The sequence below is a fragment of the Bos javanicus genome, chromosome 19 (assembly GCF_032452875.1).
Source record: "Bos javanicus breed banteng chromosome 19, ARS-OSU_banteng_1.0, whole genome shotgun sequence".
In the NCBI taxonomy this organism is placed as follows: Eukaryota; Metazoa; Chordata; class Mammalia; order Artiodactyla; family Bovidae; genus Bos; species Bos javanicus.
The window spans coordinates 20573028-20587184 of NC_083886.1; the positions used below are offsets into that span (position 1 = coordinate 20573028).

The 14157-nt window shown below is 53.8% G+C and overlaps 1 protein-coding gene across 5 annotated transcripts in view; it reads left to right on the plus strand.

Annotated features, from left to right (window-relative positions):
- KSR1 (kinase suppressor of ras 1) overlaps positions 1-13902 on the plus strand; it is a 161864-nt gene extending 147962 nt beyond the window's left edge. For 4 of the 5 annotated variants that reach the window (XM_061390478.1, XM_061390479.1, XM_061390475.1 and 1 more), the window contains 5 exons: positions 1419-1552; positions 2232-2363; positions 3759-3894; positions 5455-5588; positions 10703-13902. In XM_061390478.1, the coding sequence (XP_061246462.1) occupies positions 1419-1552; positions 2232-2363; positions 3759-3894; positions 5455-5588; positions 10703-10781 (615 nt within the window). In that variant the 3' untranslated portion in view covers positions 10782-13902. Of the gene's footprint in view, positions 1-1418; positions 1553-2231; positions 2364-3758; positions 3895-5454; positions 5589-8704; positions 8786-10702 lie in introns of all 5 variants that reach the window. The other variant, XM_061390477.1, reaches the window with a different exon arrangement.
- Positions 13903-14157: the final 255 nt, after the last annotated feature.

Consider the following 14157-nt stretch of genomic DNA (forward strand, 5'->3'; position numbering starts at 1 on the left):
CTTTGGCTCTCTTCGGTCACTGGGGAAGCCTTGTGCCTTAGTTTGGTTTGGGAAGTAGGCAGATATTTTCAGGGGGATCGTCTTGCATTCAGGATGGAATTTTGGGAGAGAGTAAGTCACTCTTTTTGAAACCTGCCCGCTTCCGTGGTGGGATGACAGCTCTCAGTAGGCCTGAGGGAAGTGGCCACAGTGAACCCCGCGCCCTCCCATCTCTTACAGAAGAGCATCTGCCTGCGTACATTCTTCTCTGATGAGCTCCAGGCCCACTTGGTCCAAGCTCTGGGTTTGGCTGAGTTCTGTCTGCTTCTGCCTCGCAGCTCGTTCCTTCTCTTTCCTCAATGGGACTTGTTGACCTCTCCCCTCCTCACCCCGAGATACCTTTGAAGGCAGGGAGATTTTTCACATGTGAAGCACCCTTGATGCGGGAGGTAGGGAGGTGGGTTTGCATGTGCCTCTTTCTGACCTGGCAAGGATGCCCACTTCAATCGTGGCATCGTGTACCCCCTCCCTGTTCCCAAGCACATCAGGGTGCCCAGGAGTCCTCGGTTTGGCCTGGGATGAGAGCATGCCTGCATCAGGTCACCCACGTTCCTGGCCAGTCAGCATTCGGTGCAAATAGGGCATTGGTTAGAAATCACCCAGCCCTGACCTGGCACTTGGCAGATAAGGAAACTGAGGCTCAGAAGTCAAGTCCAAGGCCACACAGTGAATTCGAATCATCTGACCCAGATTTCAGTCCTAGTCCAGGACTTCTACGGCAGCACGGGGCAGTGGGGCCACCTGAGCTCGGGGACTCCCCCTGCGGGAATTCCACTCTGTTCCCCACTCCCAGCCCAAGCCTTGGCTCAGCCTGAGAGGTGAGGCTAGCTGTGCAAAGCCTGATGAGACCTTAAATCCTTGGGTCTTTTATGACTCAACACAGAGGGTAAAGACGCCCTGGAGGTCCAGTGGTTAAGACTCCATGCTTCCAGTGCAGAGGGCACGGGTTTGATCCCTCATTGGGGAAGATCCCACATGCCTGACAATATGGCCAAAATATTAAAAAAGAAATCAAACAAAACGCGGAGGGTAGCATCACAGTGAACCTTCATACACTTCTGACCACCCCTCCCCCAGAGCCCCCCATCCCCACTTTCTGCGCTTCTTCTGAGTATAAGGTGGGTGTGGGGCAGCAGCGCTGACCGGAACCAGATCTCAGCTGTGCTGCCTAACAGCTGCATGACCCGGGCAAGGGACTGCCTGTCCCTGAGGCTGGGTTTCCTCCTCTGTGAAAAAGAGACAGCACTGCATAGGGCTGTGAAGGTTAAATGAGGGGACTGGGGTAAGGCATCTGGCTCAGGGCCTGGCCCAGGGTAGAAGCTAAGGCCATCATCGTCCGTTTTCCCTCCGCCCCTGACGTGAGGCTCTCTGTCTTCCAGGGCATGGGGTACCTCCACGCCAAGGGCATTGTGCACAAAGATCTCAAATCCAAGAATGTCTTCTACGACAACGGCAAAGTGGTCATCACAGACTTCGGGCTGTTCGGGATCTCGGGCGTCGTACGAGAAGGACGGTCAGTTGGCCTTGGGCGTCCAGAGAGACTGGGGCAGTGCTGGTGGGCCCGAGGCCTGGGCACTCTCGCTGTCAGTGGCCAAGGGCCAGCCTTCCCTATAGGAAAGGCCAGGCCTGCTCTGCTCCTGCTCTTGTGGTTCCGGTTCAGAATCAGATTTGGGTGACCTTGAGGTCCCTCGTAGTGCTTAATTCTCAGGCTGACCGCTGAGGAGGCTGGGTCCCCTCACTCCCATTTTCCCAGCGTCAGGTTCTAGTTCCACGAATCCTGAAGGAGAAGGGCCACTCCCCCAGCCTCAGGACCCCAGGAGGGAGAGCCAGCCCCAGGCCAGGTTGTGAGCTCCACAGGCAGTTCCCGTCTCCTGCACGGAGATTCCCTCTGCTCTCCCAGGGTAGAGAATCAGCGCCCTCGGGAGCAGCTCCCGGCCAATACAGTCCTTGGCCTGCTTTTCTAGAAGAACCTGCTTATCACTCCTCTGTAACATTCCCCCACTTGCCTTGGCAAGTGCCCCATTGGCGTGCTGCTTTTCTGGGCCGTGCAAGGGGTTGCAAAGAGTCAGACACGACTGAGCAACTGAGCACACGCCCGTGGTGGCATGCCAGCCCTGGGGCAGACATGTGCCCTGCAGGCCTCGCTGCTGCCCACTAAAGGCCCTGTCCTTGCCCTGGCTTCTGGCCTCCAGGCGTGAGAACCAGCTGAAGCTGTCACATGACTGGCTGTGCTACCTGGCCCCCGAGATCGTACGGGAGATGACCCCCGGGAAGGACGAGGACCAGCTGCCCTTCTCCAAAGCTGCCGACGTCTATGCATTCGGGTGAGGAGGTGCCTGGTGTCCCTCTTCCTGGGGCCTCTGAGGCCAATTGTGGCTGAAACAGAGGATCCTGCTGGCTACTGGGGGGCAGGGGGATGTGCTTTGAGGCTGGTTCAGCTGCTTCTTTGGGCCAGTGACTGTGCCCTTGACCTTCTGTTTTCCCCACCTGTAAAATGGGACGAATAGAGCTCCTCCCTGGTAGAGCAGTTTCATGAGGACCGATTAGGTAATTGTATAAAATACTTAAGGGGCTTCCCAGGTGGTGCTAGTGGAAAAGAACCTGTCTGCCAGTGGAGGAAACCCAATGAGATGTGAGTTTGATCCCTGGGTCAGGAAGATCCCCTGGAGGAGGAAATGCCAACCCATTCCAGTATCCTTGCCTGGAGAATCCCTATGGACAGAGGAGCCTGTCAGACTACAGTCCACGGGGTCGCAAAGAGTCAAACACAGCCAAAGCGACTGAGCACACACGCATAAAATGCTTAACTCTGGGTGTGCTTCTCACCTGTTGCTCCCCAAGGACAGTCTTCAGAGCTAACCAAGAGCTGTCCTCCTGGGAGAAGGGGGCAGCTTCCATCTGTGCCCTGAGAAGAGCTGGCCTGCTGATGGACAGACACACAGAAATGTAGAAATAAAACACGAGCCAGATGCATAACACCTTCTCTGAGCCACATTAAAAAAGAAACCGGTGAAATCAGTTTCAATAGGTATTTAACTCAGTATGGCCAAAATATCATTTCAGCATGTGATCAAAATAAGAAATTCAGGAGATATTTTATGCCACAGAGCTTTCAAAAATGTGGTGTGTTTTACACCTCAGTTCCCCTCCCCACATTTGAGTTACTCAGTATCCTCACGTGCCCTCCACCCCGTCCCTGTGTTGGTCAGGGTGGGTCTAATGGAGACGGTCCCGTGCAGATAAGTCGAGAAAAGCTAGGGGACTTGGAGGGTCAGAGTGAGGGCCCCATGCCATCATCTCTTGGGGGATCCTTTGCTCATGGGTGGGCTCTTCCTGCCCTGACCTGTCACTGTCATTTCCTGAGCACCTTCGTGTGCCAGGCCCAGGGCTGGGCATTCCTATCACTCCTCAGAGGACCTTGGCCATGGGTACCCACCCCACTGAGGTTGAATGGTTGTACCAGGACCTCTGCCCAGAGCCGGTGGTGTCTCAGACTTCTCACCACATGGGAGCACAGGGCCCCTGGTGGACTCAGGGTGGTCCCAGAAGTCTGGCGGGTGACAAAGGTGGGCCGAGGGTCCCGGGTCCTCAGGCTGGGCTCCAGGCATCATGGCAGCAGGCGCCACCCCACCCCCCACCCCCCCACCCCACGCCCTGCTAGTGTGAGCTGAGCGGAGCCATTCAGGAGCTCACGCCATGTGGATGGGTGGTCTCCACAGGACTGTTTGGTATGAGCTGCAAGCCAGAGACTGGCCCTTCAAGAACCAAGCTGCAGAGGCCCTGATCTGGCAGATTGGAAGTGGAGAGGGCATGAAGCGAGTCCTGGCCTCCATCAGCCTGGGGAAGGAAGTCACTGTGAGTAGCTGCCCTGCGCTGGAGAGGGTGGTGGGGCTAGAGGGCCAGTGCCTGGCTGCCCTTCCTTCACCCACCTGAGAAGTGGAACCACTGCATGTCAGGCTGGCCTCCATGCTGCTGGCTTGGAGGCCTGTGAGCTTCCCAGGTGGTGGGTAGTAAAGAATCCGCCTGCCAATGCATGAGACGCAGGAGATATGGGTTTGATCTCTAGGTTGGGAAGATCCCCTGGAGTAGGAAATGGCAACCCAGTCAAGTATTCTTACCTGGAAAATCCCATGGACAGAGGAGCCTGGCGGGCTACAGTCCATGGGGTCGCAAACAATCTGACATGACTGAGTACAAACACACACATATACACACACATGAAGCCTCTATCCTCCACTACCCCACTGTTAACCTTTAAAAAACAATTATCTTTAAAAAAAAAAAGAAAAAGGAAATAAAGCTCTTGGTTTTGTTAAATTATGAGAAAGATAATAAAGCCTGTATGTTACTTACTAGAAAGATAATAACAAATTTCACTCCCTAAAGTACAAACAGTGGGGTTGTGGTAGTATCAGATCTTTCTCCTCCACGTCTTTCTCGAGTGTTCGAGAACTAGTCAAGATTTCCCCAGCAAATTCGTTTTCAAGAGGCCAAATCATCATAGGTTTGCTCCCCTCGCGTGACTGATGGTTTCTCTGCATCGCAGTGTGTAAATTCACCCCGCCTGGCACCGTGATATGTGCAGGAGTCCAGGGGCGGTGTTTTCAGTGTTAGCCATGCGCTCATGAGTCAGGTGGGCCTGGAGCAGACAGATGCCAGCGGGGTGTTGATAAGGAGCTCCAGGGGGTTCCTGGGCAGCACGGCAGTGGAGGCCTCTGGGGGGACCACCTGGTGCTCGTCCAGGTAAAGTGCCACCTAGGCTGTGAGTGTCCTCGCTGGGTCCCCACCTGCCTGGTCATGTGTGCAGGCCTCTCTTCTACAGGAAGTTCTCCTGAATTGAAAGGCCAATGGGGATGCAGTGTGGATGATTGGATCCAGAGAGTAGGCCGAAGGAGAAGGGCTTTGCCATCACTTGGGGTGGTCAAGACAGCTGTTCTGCCGACTCCTCTGCCCTACGCCCAGTCGGTCTTGTCACTCCAGCCTCCATTCCTACAATGCCCAGGCTCCCACCTCTGTTGCAGCCCCGCCCTGTACACCTTCTGAATATCTTGTGTCTCACCTGTCAACATGCTGCCTTCTGCTTTCCATTCTAAACGTCTGTGATCTCTTTCTTCTGACCTGTCTTTTGGCTTTGTGACTGTTATTCCAGGGAGGTCAAGGAAGGAAGAAGGAGAGGCAGGCCCATGCTTTTCATTTTAACTGGAAGCCTGAGAGTACTTCTGAAATTAAGTTATTTCTTGGCTGTATTCCAGCCATGGCTGGTCACCTCAGTGTCGGCAGGAGGGTCAGGGGACCATCAGCTTGGGGGGTGCTGGTGCCTGGGAGCATCAAAGGGACCCTGGGCAGAGGGCCTCTGCTGTGCCCCTCTTGCTCCCTGCCAGCTCTCATGCCTTCTCGTGGCGTCTCGCCTTGCAGGAGATCCTGTCCGCCTGCTGGGCCTTTGACCTGCAGGAGCGGCCCAGCTTCCCCCTGCTGATGGACATGCTGGAGAAGCTGCCCAAGCTGAACCGGCGGCTCTCACACCCTGGGCACTTCTGGAAGTCTGCTGAGTAAGTACCCCTTGGAACCAGACCCGCAGCCAGGTGTCTTGGGGATGGGGCACCATCTGCTCTGTCTGCCTGAGACTTCTACCTAGGGAACCCCTAGAGCTGGTTAGCCAGAGGGGACTCATTCCCTTGCCCAAGGGGTACTGGGATTCTGTTCACCACATTTTAAAAAACTTTTTATTTTATGTTAGAGTACAGCCAGTTAACAATGCTGTGGTAGCTTCAGGTGCCCAGCAGAGCGACTCAGCCAAGCATATACTGTATCCATTCTCCCCCCAAACTCCCCTCCCATCCAGGCTGCCACATAACACTGAGCTGAATTCCCTGTGCTATACAGTAGGTCCTTATCAGTTATCCATTTTAAATATAGCAGTGCATACATGTCCATCCCAAACTCCCTAAATCCCCCTCCACCATCCTTCCCCCGGCAACCATAAGTTCATTCTCTAAGTCTGCTGTTCATCACATTTATTTTGGAGACTTTTCCACAGGCTGGTGTCTCCCGTCCTCCTCTGTGAAAACCTCCATATCACTGTTAGCAGCTCAGTGCTAAAGCTGGGCCCAGGCTAAGGCCCTAACAAGAAGTTTCTGCCTGGGAAAGGGCAAAACAGAGCTTCACCAAAACCAGCAGAGCGGCTGTTGCTTAAAATGGCAGTCTCCCGACAGAGCTTTCAGCCCCCTGAGCAGCCACCTGTTACTGGGGCTGCATCTCTGGGGTTTAAGTGCCACTTAGACACTGGAGGCCCACCCTCCTTCTGTGTAATCCTGATCCTCGGCAGCCTCAGTGCCAGGGTGGTCTCCACTCCTCTCTTCTGAGTTCTGCCTCCTTTCCCTTTTTCTTTGTCTCTCTGGCTCTCTCTGCCAGATCCCTCATAAACAGACGCCTGCCCTGCCTCTGTGAGAATCTGGGGAAGTCCTTCCTTGTTCCAGCCTCAGCTCCACAGCTGGACAAAGTGGAGGGGTGGGCAGACATAGCCTAAACATGGGAAATAGTTCAGCTTTGCAGGCCGAGAGGGAAACTCGAGTGACAGCTCTTGTCAGTGGGGTTTGTGGGGCACCCAGCAGTGTGCAAAGCACTGACACAACTGCATACAGTCTGTGTCATAGCAACTCAGCTCTGCTGTTTGGTGTGGGGGCAGTCACAGGCCTGTAAGCTCACGGGCTGACTGCTTCTAGTAAAACATTACTTATGAATGCTAAAACTTGAATTTCCTATTATTTTAGGCCATGAAATAGTCTTCTTTTGATTCCCTCCCCGCCAGCAATTTAGAAAGGTGAAAAAAAAAAAAAAGACATTCTTGGTTTGTGGATTATACAGAAACAAGTGGCAGGTCACATGTGGCTGGACTCTTGGGCAAGATTCATGGCTTTCAACTTTCTTTTAAGGTGAAAGGCACTTTCTAGAAGTGAAATCTGCCACAGCCCCAGAACATGAAGATAGAACAGATACAGTGGGGCTTCTCTGTCTCTTTTTAAAATATTTATTTGGCTGCAGTGGCATCACTGACTCCATGGACATGAGTTTGAGCAAACTCTGGGAGATGGTGAAGGACAGGGAAGCCTGGTGTGTCATAAAGTGTCGGACACAGCTATGCTGCTGAACAACAGTGTGTCTTAGCCGCCCATGTGAGATCTGGTTCCCTGACCAGGGGTCAAACCCAGACCCCCTTCACTGGGAGCTGGGTGTCCTAGCCACTGGACCACCAGGGAAGTCCCAAGTGGTGCCTCTCTTGATGGGAGTTGGAGGGAGGGCAAGAGCATAGCCCCCGGAAAAGCTGTACCCAGATCTCACACCTCCCCACGTGTGTGGTGGTGTCGGTACCTCCTTCTTCCAGAATGAGCTACATATGGTCTCTGTCACACGTTTTTTGTTGTTGTTTGTTTGTTATTTTTTACGACTCTAAAATGATCACTTTTTGTGGCCTGATTTGACAGACACTTAGTTTGCCAGGTTGTTTTGAAAATAAACCAAACCAAGCTTTGAGTTGAAGGGGAGAAGAGGCCCAGGCTGGGTCAGCCCAGCAGTACCTGTGAGGAGAACTTGTTGAAGAAATGTGGCAACCGAAGCCCGTTGTAGGGACGGTCTGACAAATGACGATATGTGGTGAGGGAATACTTTACCTTATGATGAAGATTCGATTCAGTACTTTGCACTTAAGATGGATCAGAGTCTAATACAAATAGTGGGTGACAGGATGTTGCTGTCAGAGGCGTGGGCTTTTCCCAGAGATTGCTGGCAGCTGCACCGCCCCTGAGGTCACATGCCAGGGCCGGCCTCCACCAGCACAGAGCTGATGGTCTAGGATAAAGACGGGCAGACGTGTGCTGTAAGCCCTCCGAGCTGGACGCTGTCTTGTCACCTCTGTATTCTCAGCTCCTAGCACAGTCCTGGGGGTGTAGTAATCACTCAGTAAATATTTGGTGGGTGAGGGGATGAAGGAGGGAATGATGACAACATGCTGAGTGCCAGGCAAAAACCCAGCCTCTGTGGGCACGCTGCTCTCACCCCCGGGAGCTTGAGGAAGGGTCTCCAGAAGAGAACAGTCATGGGAGCTGGGTTTCGGGGGGAGCCTGGGGTTCTCCTGGTCTCATAAGAAGTTCAAGGATCTGGTCTGTCAGATGTTGGGTGGCTCGTTTAGCAAACTAGGCCTTGATTTTCTCCTCCCCCAAAGAGAAGGCTGCACTGAGCGGGTGCTGACATTCAGGAGATGATTCCAGATTCCTGAAAAGCCATGGAGCCCCACCTTCTCTTTCTACACGTGGGGCACAGAGTCACAAATAGGGAGGTTTCCTGCCCAAAGTGATCAGTTTTAGCCCCTGCAGGGAAAGAATGCCAGCGTACCTCAGCAAATCTGTATCAAAGCTTTCTGTTCATGATTTTTACTTCCACACACTCAAGCCTCTAATTCTCATTTTCTCTTTTCTTTTCCATCGATCTTGTTGCTTATTTTTATTTTCTGGGGGTGGTGGATGTGCTGGCCTGTCCTGTCATCTCCCCCCTCTCCTGCCATCCTGATTCCTGCGGCCCCCCTCCACCCACCCACGCTGGGTGTCCATCTCCATCACCTGCTGGACCACGCTCCTCCCACGCCTGGCAAAATGGTTGTGGGCGCTCCCAGGCGCTGGCGGAGCCGCTACTACGGGAAAGGACGTTCCGGTCACCCCGACTTTAGGAACAACTGTCCAGTCCTGGAGGAATAGTGTGTCTTCTGCCGTTTCCCCGATCCTCAGCCTGTTTGCGTTTAACCCTTTGCACATCCTGTTTCCTACTGTTTCTGCATCCAGCTTCCCCTTCTTGGCGTGTGGTATTCCCATAAATAACAGTGATGCTCTGGCGGCTCACATGGCCACTGGCGAGGGCCCTGCAGGCTGTTTCTCTCCCCGGGCTGAGAGCAGACTCACAGCGTGGGGCAGGGCCTCAGTCCACACACCGTGGCAGATGATGGCTTGTTCTAGGGAGGGCAAGAACTCAGATTGCTGGCCTGAGTCCCCAGAAGCCCCTCTGGCTGGATCTTAAAGAAGAGAATGCAGGGAACAGACACAGTAAACTCCAAGATGTCAGTTTCAATGAGGAGCCGTGGGCCTGCTGGTTGACCTCTGTTCAGCATTCTGTGGCCGTGTCCCAGAGGAAAGCTTGGGGGAGGTTCTCTATGCCAGGCTCTCTTCCAAGCTTGCTCTGCTGCCAAGCATGGACTGGAATGGGGATGTCCTTTCCTCTGTCCACAGGGAAAGAGGGGCCCCTGCCCTGTGCCCTGGCCAGGCCTTAGCCGTGCCCCCTGCCCCCTCCCCATGGTCTCAGGCTCTGACTCTGCTCTCTCCCTTGTCTCTCCTCCTGTAGGTTGTAGGCCTGGCTGCCTTGCATGTTCGGGGCTTTCTTCCTCCTAATCCACGCTGGGCACTGCGACTTCTACTCCAGCTCAAACAGCGCTGCGGGCACTAACCCAGGGAATGCGATGCTGCCGCCCCAGCCTCTCTGCTGAGACTTCTTTCTGCTTTGTTTGTTAAAACTGGCCCTCGCCCCGCCCTGTGGCCCTGTGTGTGCCTGAGTAACAGCTTTCCACGGAGGGTCTCCCTAACAGCACCCCCCAACCCAGAACCTCCTCCCTGGACGCAGCTTCATCTCTCTGCAGCACTTCTGAGGGGTGGTCCCGTCTCCCTACTAACAACTCAACGAGAGAGATCCCCCTTCTCCCGCCCCCCGCAACATACCGGCCCTTCGCAGCGTGTGTCCCTGGGACAGGGGGCGGGGTTTTGCTTGGCTCTTAACCCACGAGGATCTTGGCCAAGGAGTGGAATGATTTCAGAGCTGCCTGCGGTCCCCTCTGGCAGGCTGGTGTGTAACATCACAAGTTCTATTGCCGTGAAAGACACCAGCTTGAAGGGGTGTGTCCTCGGCCGCACAGACACCTGGGAAAGTCGTCCTGAAGCAAGGGGGTGGGGCCTGTCTCCAAACAACTGTGAAAAAGCTTCCTGTCCATCCCTCCGCCCCCACAGCATCACTCCCCTTCCACCTGCCCTGTGTAAACAGAAAGTACCAGACCCCAAGCCAGCATTTGGCAAGAGTGTGGCTGACAGGTCACGCACAGGTCCTCCATGTATTACTAAACGTAGGTTCCTGACCCAAGACCTGAATCTGGGTGTCTGGAGGCAGAAGCTGAAAACCTGTATTTCAACCCGCTTCCCAGATGGCCCTGAGGCACCCCCGCGTTTGAGGACCATTTCTAGAAGGAGCATGCAAATATCACTCTCAAGGCTGGAGCTGAGTTTCTCTTCCCACCCAATTCCACTCGGAGCAAGAGCTTTGAGAATGAGCTGCCAATGCGAATGAGCCCGCAGAAGTTTCTGGGCACGCGGGGTGCTGGGGCTTTCGAGACAAACAGGCCACCGCCCTCCAGGAGGGAGCTGAGGCTTAGCACGTCTACCCCCCACCCCACCCCCGGCCAGGTGTGACCAGGAGCAGCTCTGCCAAGGCCACTGGCCTGATCATCACTCCCACTTCTTGGTGTGGCCGGGTCCTCTACAGAGCTTCTGGAACTGGCCCGCTCATTAGCTAACTTTGCCCAAATTCTGATCAAAACTTGCAGGGCTATAATTCTTGTTTTTGTTCCTCTTTTCAGCATTAACAGCAGCAAAGTTGTACCCCGGTTTGAAAGGTTTGGCTTGGGCATCCTGGAGTCCAGTAATCCAAAGATGTAGCCAGCTGTGCGGTTTTTCTGACAACGTATTTCTTTCTTAAATGTGTCTCTCAAACATCCGAACCACCACCACAACAACAAAAAAACCAATGCTCTTCAAAATGCCAGCCACTCTTCTAAGTGCCACAAACCAGGAGCACAAGGCCTTGGCTTAGACCGTTCATCTACAAAAACACTTGGGTCCCGGAGATGGAGCTGCACCTGCCGTTTCTTAAAATGACATCACCAACAACCAGACCTGTCCTGACAGGCGGCAAATGTTTACATATATGTTCGTGTGGAGTTGGACTTGAGGTTGTACAATAGGTAATAATAAAAAAAACAGTCTGTGCAGAGGTTGCTGGCACCGTGAGCCAGGATGGCAGAAGTGGCCCTCCCCTCTGGAGGTGCCCACACTGGGCCAGAGGAAGAAAAGCATCATGATTGTGGCTGGTCTCCTGGCAGGACGGGCGGGGTTGGGGGGTGGCAACCACAGGGTTTGACCAGGCTTCTACTTTGGCCCCAAATCCCATCACCTCTCATCCTATCAAAGAGGTGCGGTCTCTTCCTCCTCTTGCAGGTGAGACCCTGACCAAGAGGTGAGCTGGATTAACAGGGTCAGGAGTTTGCAGACAGCTTGAGTTCACCTTTGACCCCTGTAATCCAGTCCATATCTTCTGGAAAAGCAGAGACAGATCAAATCCAGATACCATCTGGACTGATCCAGTGGTTCCCAGCCAGGGTCTCCAGTGCCTATGGAGGTGTTTCTTTCAAGAAGCCCCCAGCGGGGCACCTGGGAGATAGGATGAAAGGCTTTAACTGTTTAGATATATCCCAGTCCTTAACTAACATTTGACCCCAGTGCTAAGGCCCAGCCCAGCAGCTGTGTATACCGTGAAAGCTTGATCCATTAAAACAGGGAATGTAGAAGGTGGGGGAAGAGGCAGGCAGGCAGGATCTCTGAGCCCACTCTCCCAGTCACAGGGTGCCCTGTGATTTAGAAGCCCATCATCGATCTTGCCAAAGTTCTGTAACTGCCCACCCCTGAGTCCTGTTGAAACACCCTAGCCTGCTCCTGACTCCTCTGCCCATGTTCAGAGCTCTTAGATAAGGTGGGAGGTGTGTGCCCCGCCTTTCATTTAGACCCAGCTAGCAAGCCCCCCACCTTCAGAATCTTCCCAAGCACCAAGGCTTGTGTCTGTTGGAACCAGGTTTGGTAAAGTCCAGCATATGAGAGGGTCCTGCCTGTCCTCATTAGAAGCTGACTCCTAAAGAGGAAAGTTCCAAATGGCAGAGAAGCCCTTCAGTGAAGGTTAGGGCGTATCAGGCTCCAAAGCCAAAAATGACCCAGGGTGATGAAAGTGGAGAGGAGATTGTCTTCAGACCCACAACTCATGTCCACATTTGGAGCCAAGACGAGAAGGCACGTGGCCCTCCCACGGGGTTTATGTACACCTGTCTAACCAGGCTCTGAACCTGGAGTCTGGCCAAGTTGTCACATGAAATGGGCTGCTTGGCCTGGAGACTGTGGGGCGACCTTCCCAGCTCTGGGCTGAGCATCCCTTGGCGGCCCTGCTGGGAGGGCACAGCCGAACAGCTGTGCTGGGTACCCGGGCCTCCCGGCCAACAGCACCTCAACCCTGCCTGCTGGGTGTGTGGGGAGGAAGATGGAGAAGCTGTAAACCAGCTAGACTTGGCTCTGGGGTCTTTTGTCTCTGTGGGATGCTTGGCTTCTCCCCATCATCCATTTGACTGCCAGGTCAGCCTCTCCCCTGATCTCCCCACTCGACATGGCATGTGACTCTGCTTCCTCTGGTCATCAGGCTCCTCCCCCCACAATGGCTCCTTCGCAGAGGTCACAGTTCATGCCTCTCACGTTTCCCCTCTGAACTCTTGGACGAGTAGGTGGCCTGAGGGGTGGGACGGCAGCTGAGTAAATGGGACTCACCTCACTGCCCATGGACAGTCAGTCTGGGTTTTTTTTCCCTTGAAGGGTGTCACACTCTTGGGTCAGTTCAAGAAGATTTCTTTGAGTGCCTACTGTGTGCAAGTAGTACCAGACCAGGAGGGGAGCAGTCACAGTGCCCGAGTTTAGGAAACATGATTTGCCAGGAACCCGGAGGGTGGGACTGGGGCCCACCCCTTCCTCTCCCGGGCCCTGGGATGCCTTCTTATTCTCAGTCTGAGCCTCTGCCCTACCTGTCATTGAAGAGAAGCAGCTGAGGAGCTCCCCAGGTGGTCCCCATCACCCTGTCTCTATTTAAGTGACTGTGAATTGAGGTTAGGAAGACACGCCTGCCCTTCCGTGTGCTCCCCACATCTGCTTTGGAAACACATGAAGGATGGCAGATACTGTGAATTCAGCCCTCACAGCCAACTGTGAAAGGGATGGAGAAGCTGGGAGCCCTCCTGGACAAGATCTCGGCGGCTGCAGAGGTCCCCTGGGGTCTGAGAATGGAGCCCAAGTTTCAACCTTCAGCCTGCGCCCTGCCCCCCACCACCCTCCACTCCCCAGCCTCACCTCCAAACCCCTGGGATCTGTTCCTGATGCCTTTAAACACCAGAGCCAGAACCCTTGGTCTCCATCCAACCCAAGGTCTTGAATCCCAAGTTCCCCACCAGTTGTGAGTGGCGTGTAGCCAAGATGACGTCTCCACACCAACCACCAAATCAAAGACGCGTACAGGGCCTGGAATCCCTCTGCCCTCTCACAGCATTTCTTCCTGTGATCACTAAGGGGCATGGCATGCCCTGTAAGCCCCTGGTGGGGGTGGTGGGGGTTGCTGTGTTGCTTTGGGGGCCGGGTGGAGATATAAATGTGAAGCAAGTTAGGGAGCTTGTGCGATGCTGCAGTGTCGGCCAGGATTTCATCTGTGTGTGCAAACCCAGCATCTTCTGTGGCCACGAGGCACACACTTGCTTTTTTGAATGTGATGTAAAATTTGTATATTAAAAGTTTTTATATTTTCTATCAACTGCATTTGTCTTCCAGAAATACTATTAATTTAAATTAAAATGGTTAGTATTAACAGACGTGCACTATCCATTTTTGTGGTTTCTTTTTTTTTTTGCCATTGGCAAGAACACTGTGCCAGGCCCAGCCTGGGTGTCTAGAGTCTGTGAATAAAATTGTTACCAAGGTGTCTGGGCCTTGTGTCTCCTTGGGTCCATTCCAGATGAGTGGGGCAGAGGTGGGGGGCTCTCGGATGGGTGGCGTAGGAAAGCAGGAAGGGAGTGGGCAGGGTGTTTGGCCCCATCTGGGAGCTCCCTCCAGGGAAAGAAATTTTGCCTGGCCCTTGGAGGCAGATATTTCTAAACATATGAAGGAATAGAGATAAGAGCATCAAAGCCCATGATGTACAGAAGAAGGTCATCCTACCCCCCAACAGTGACAGCCT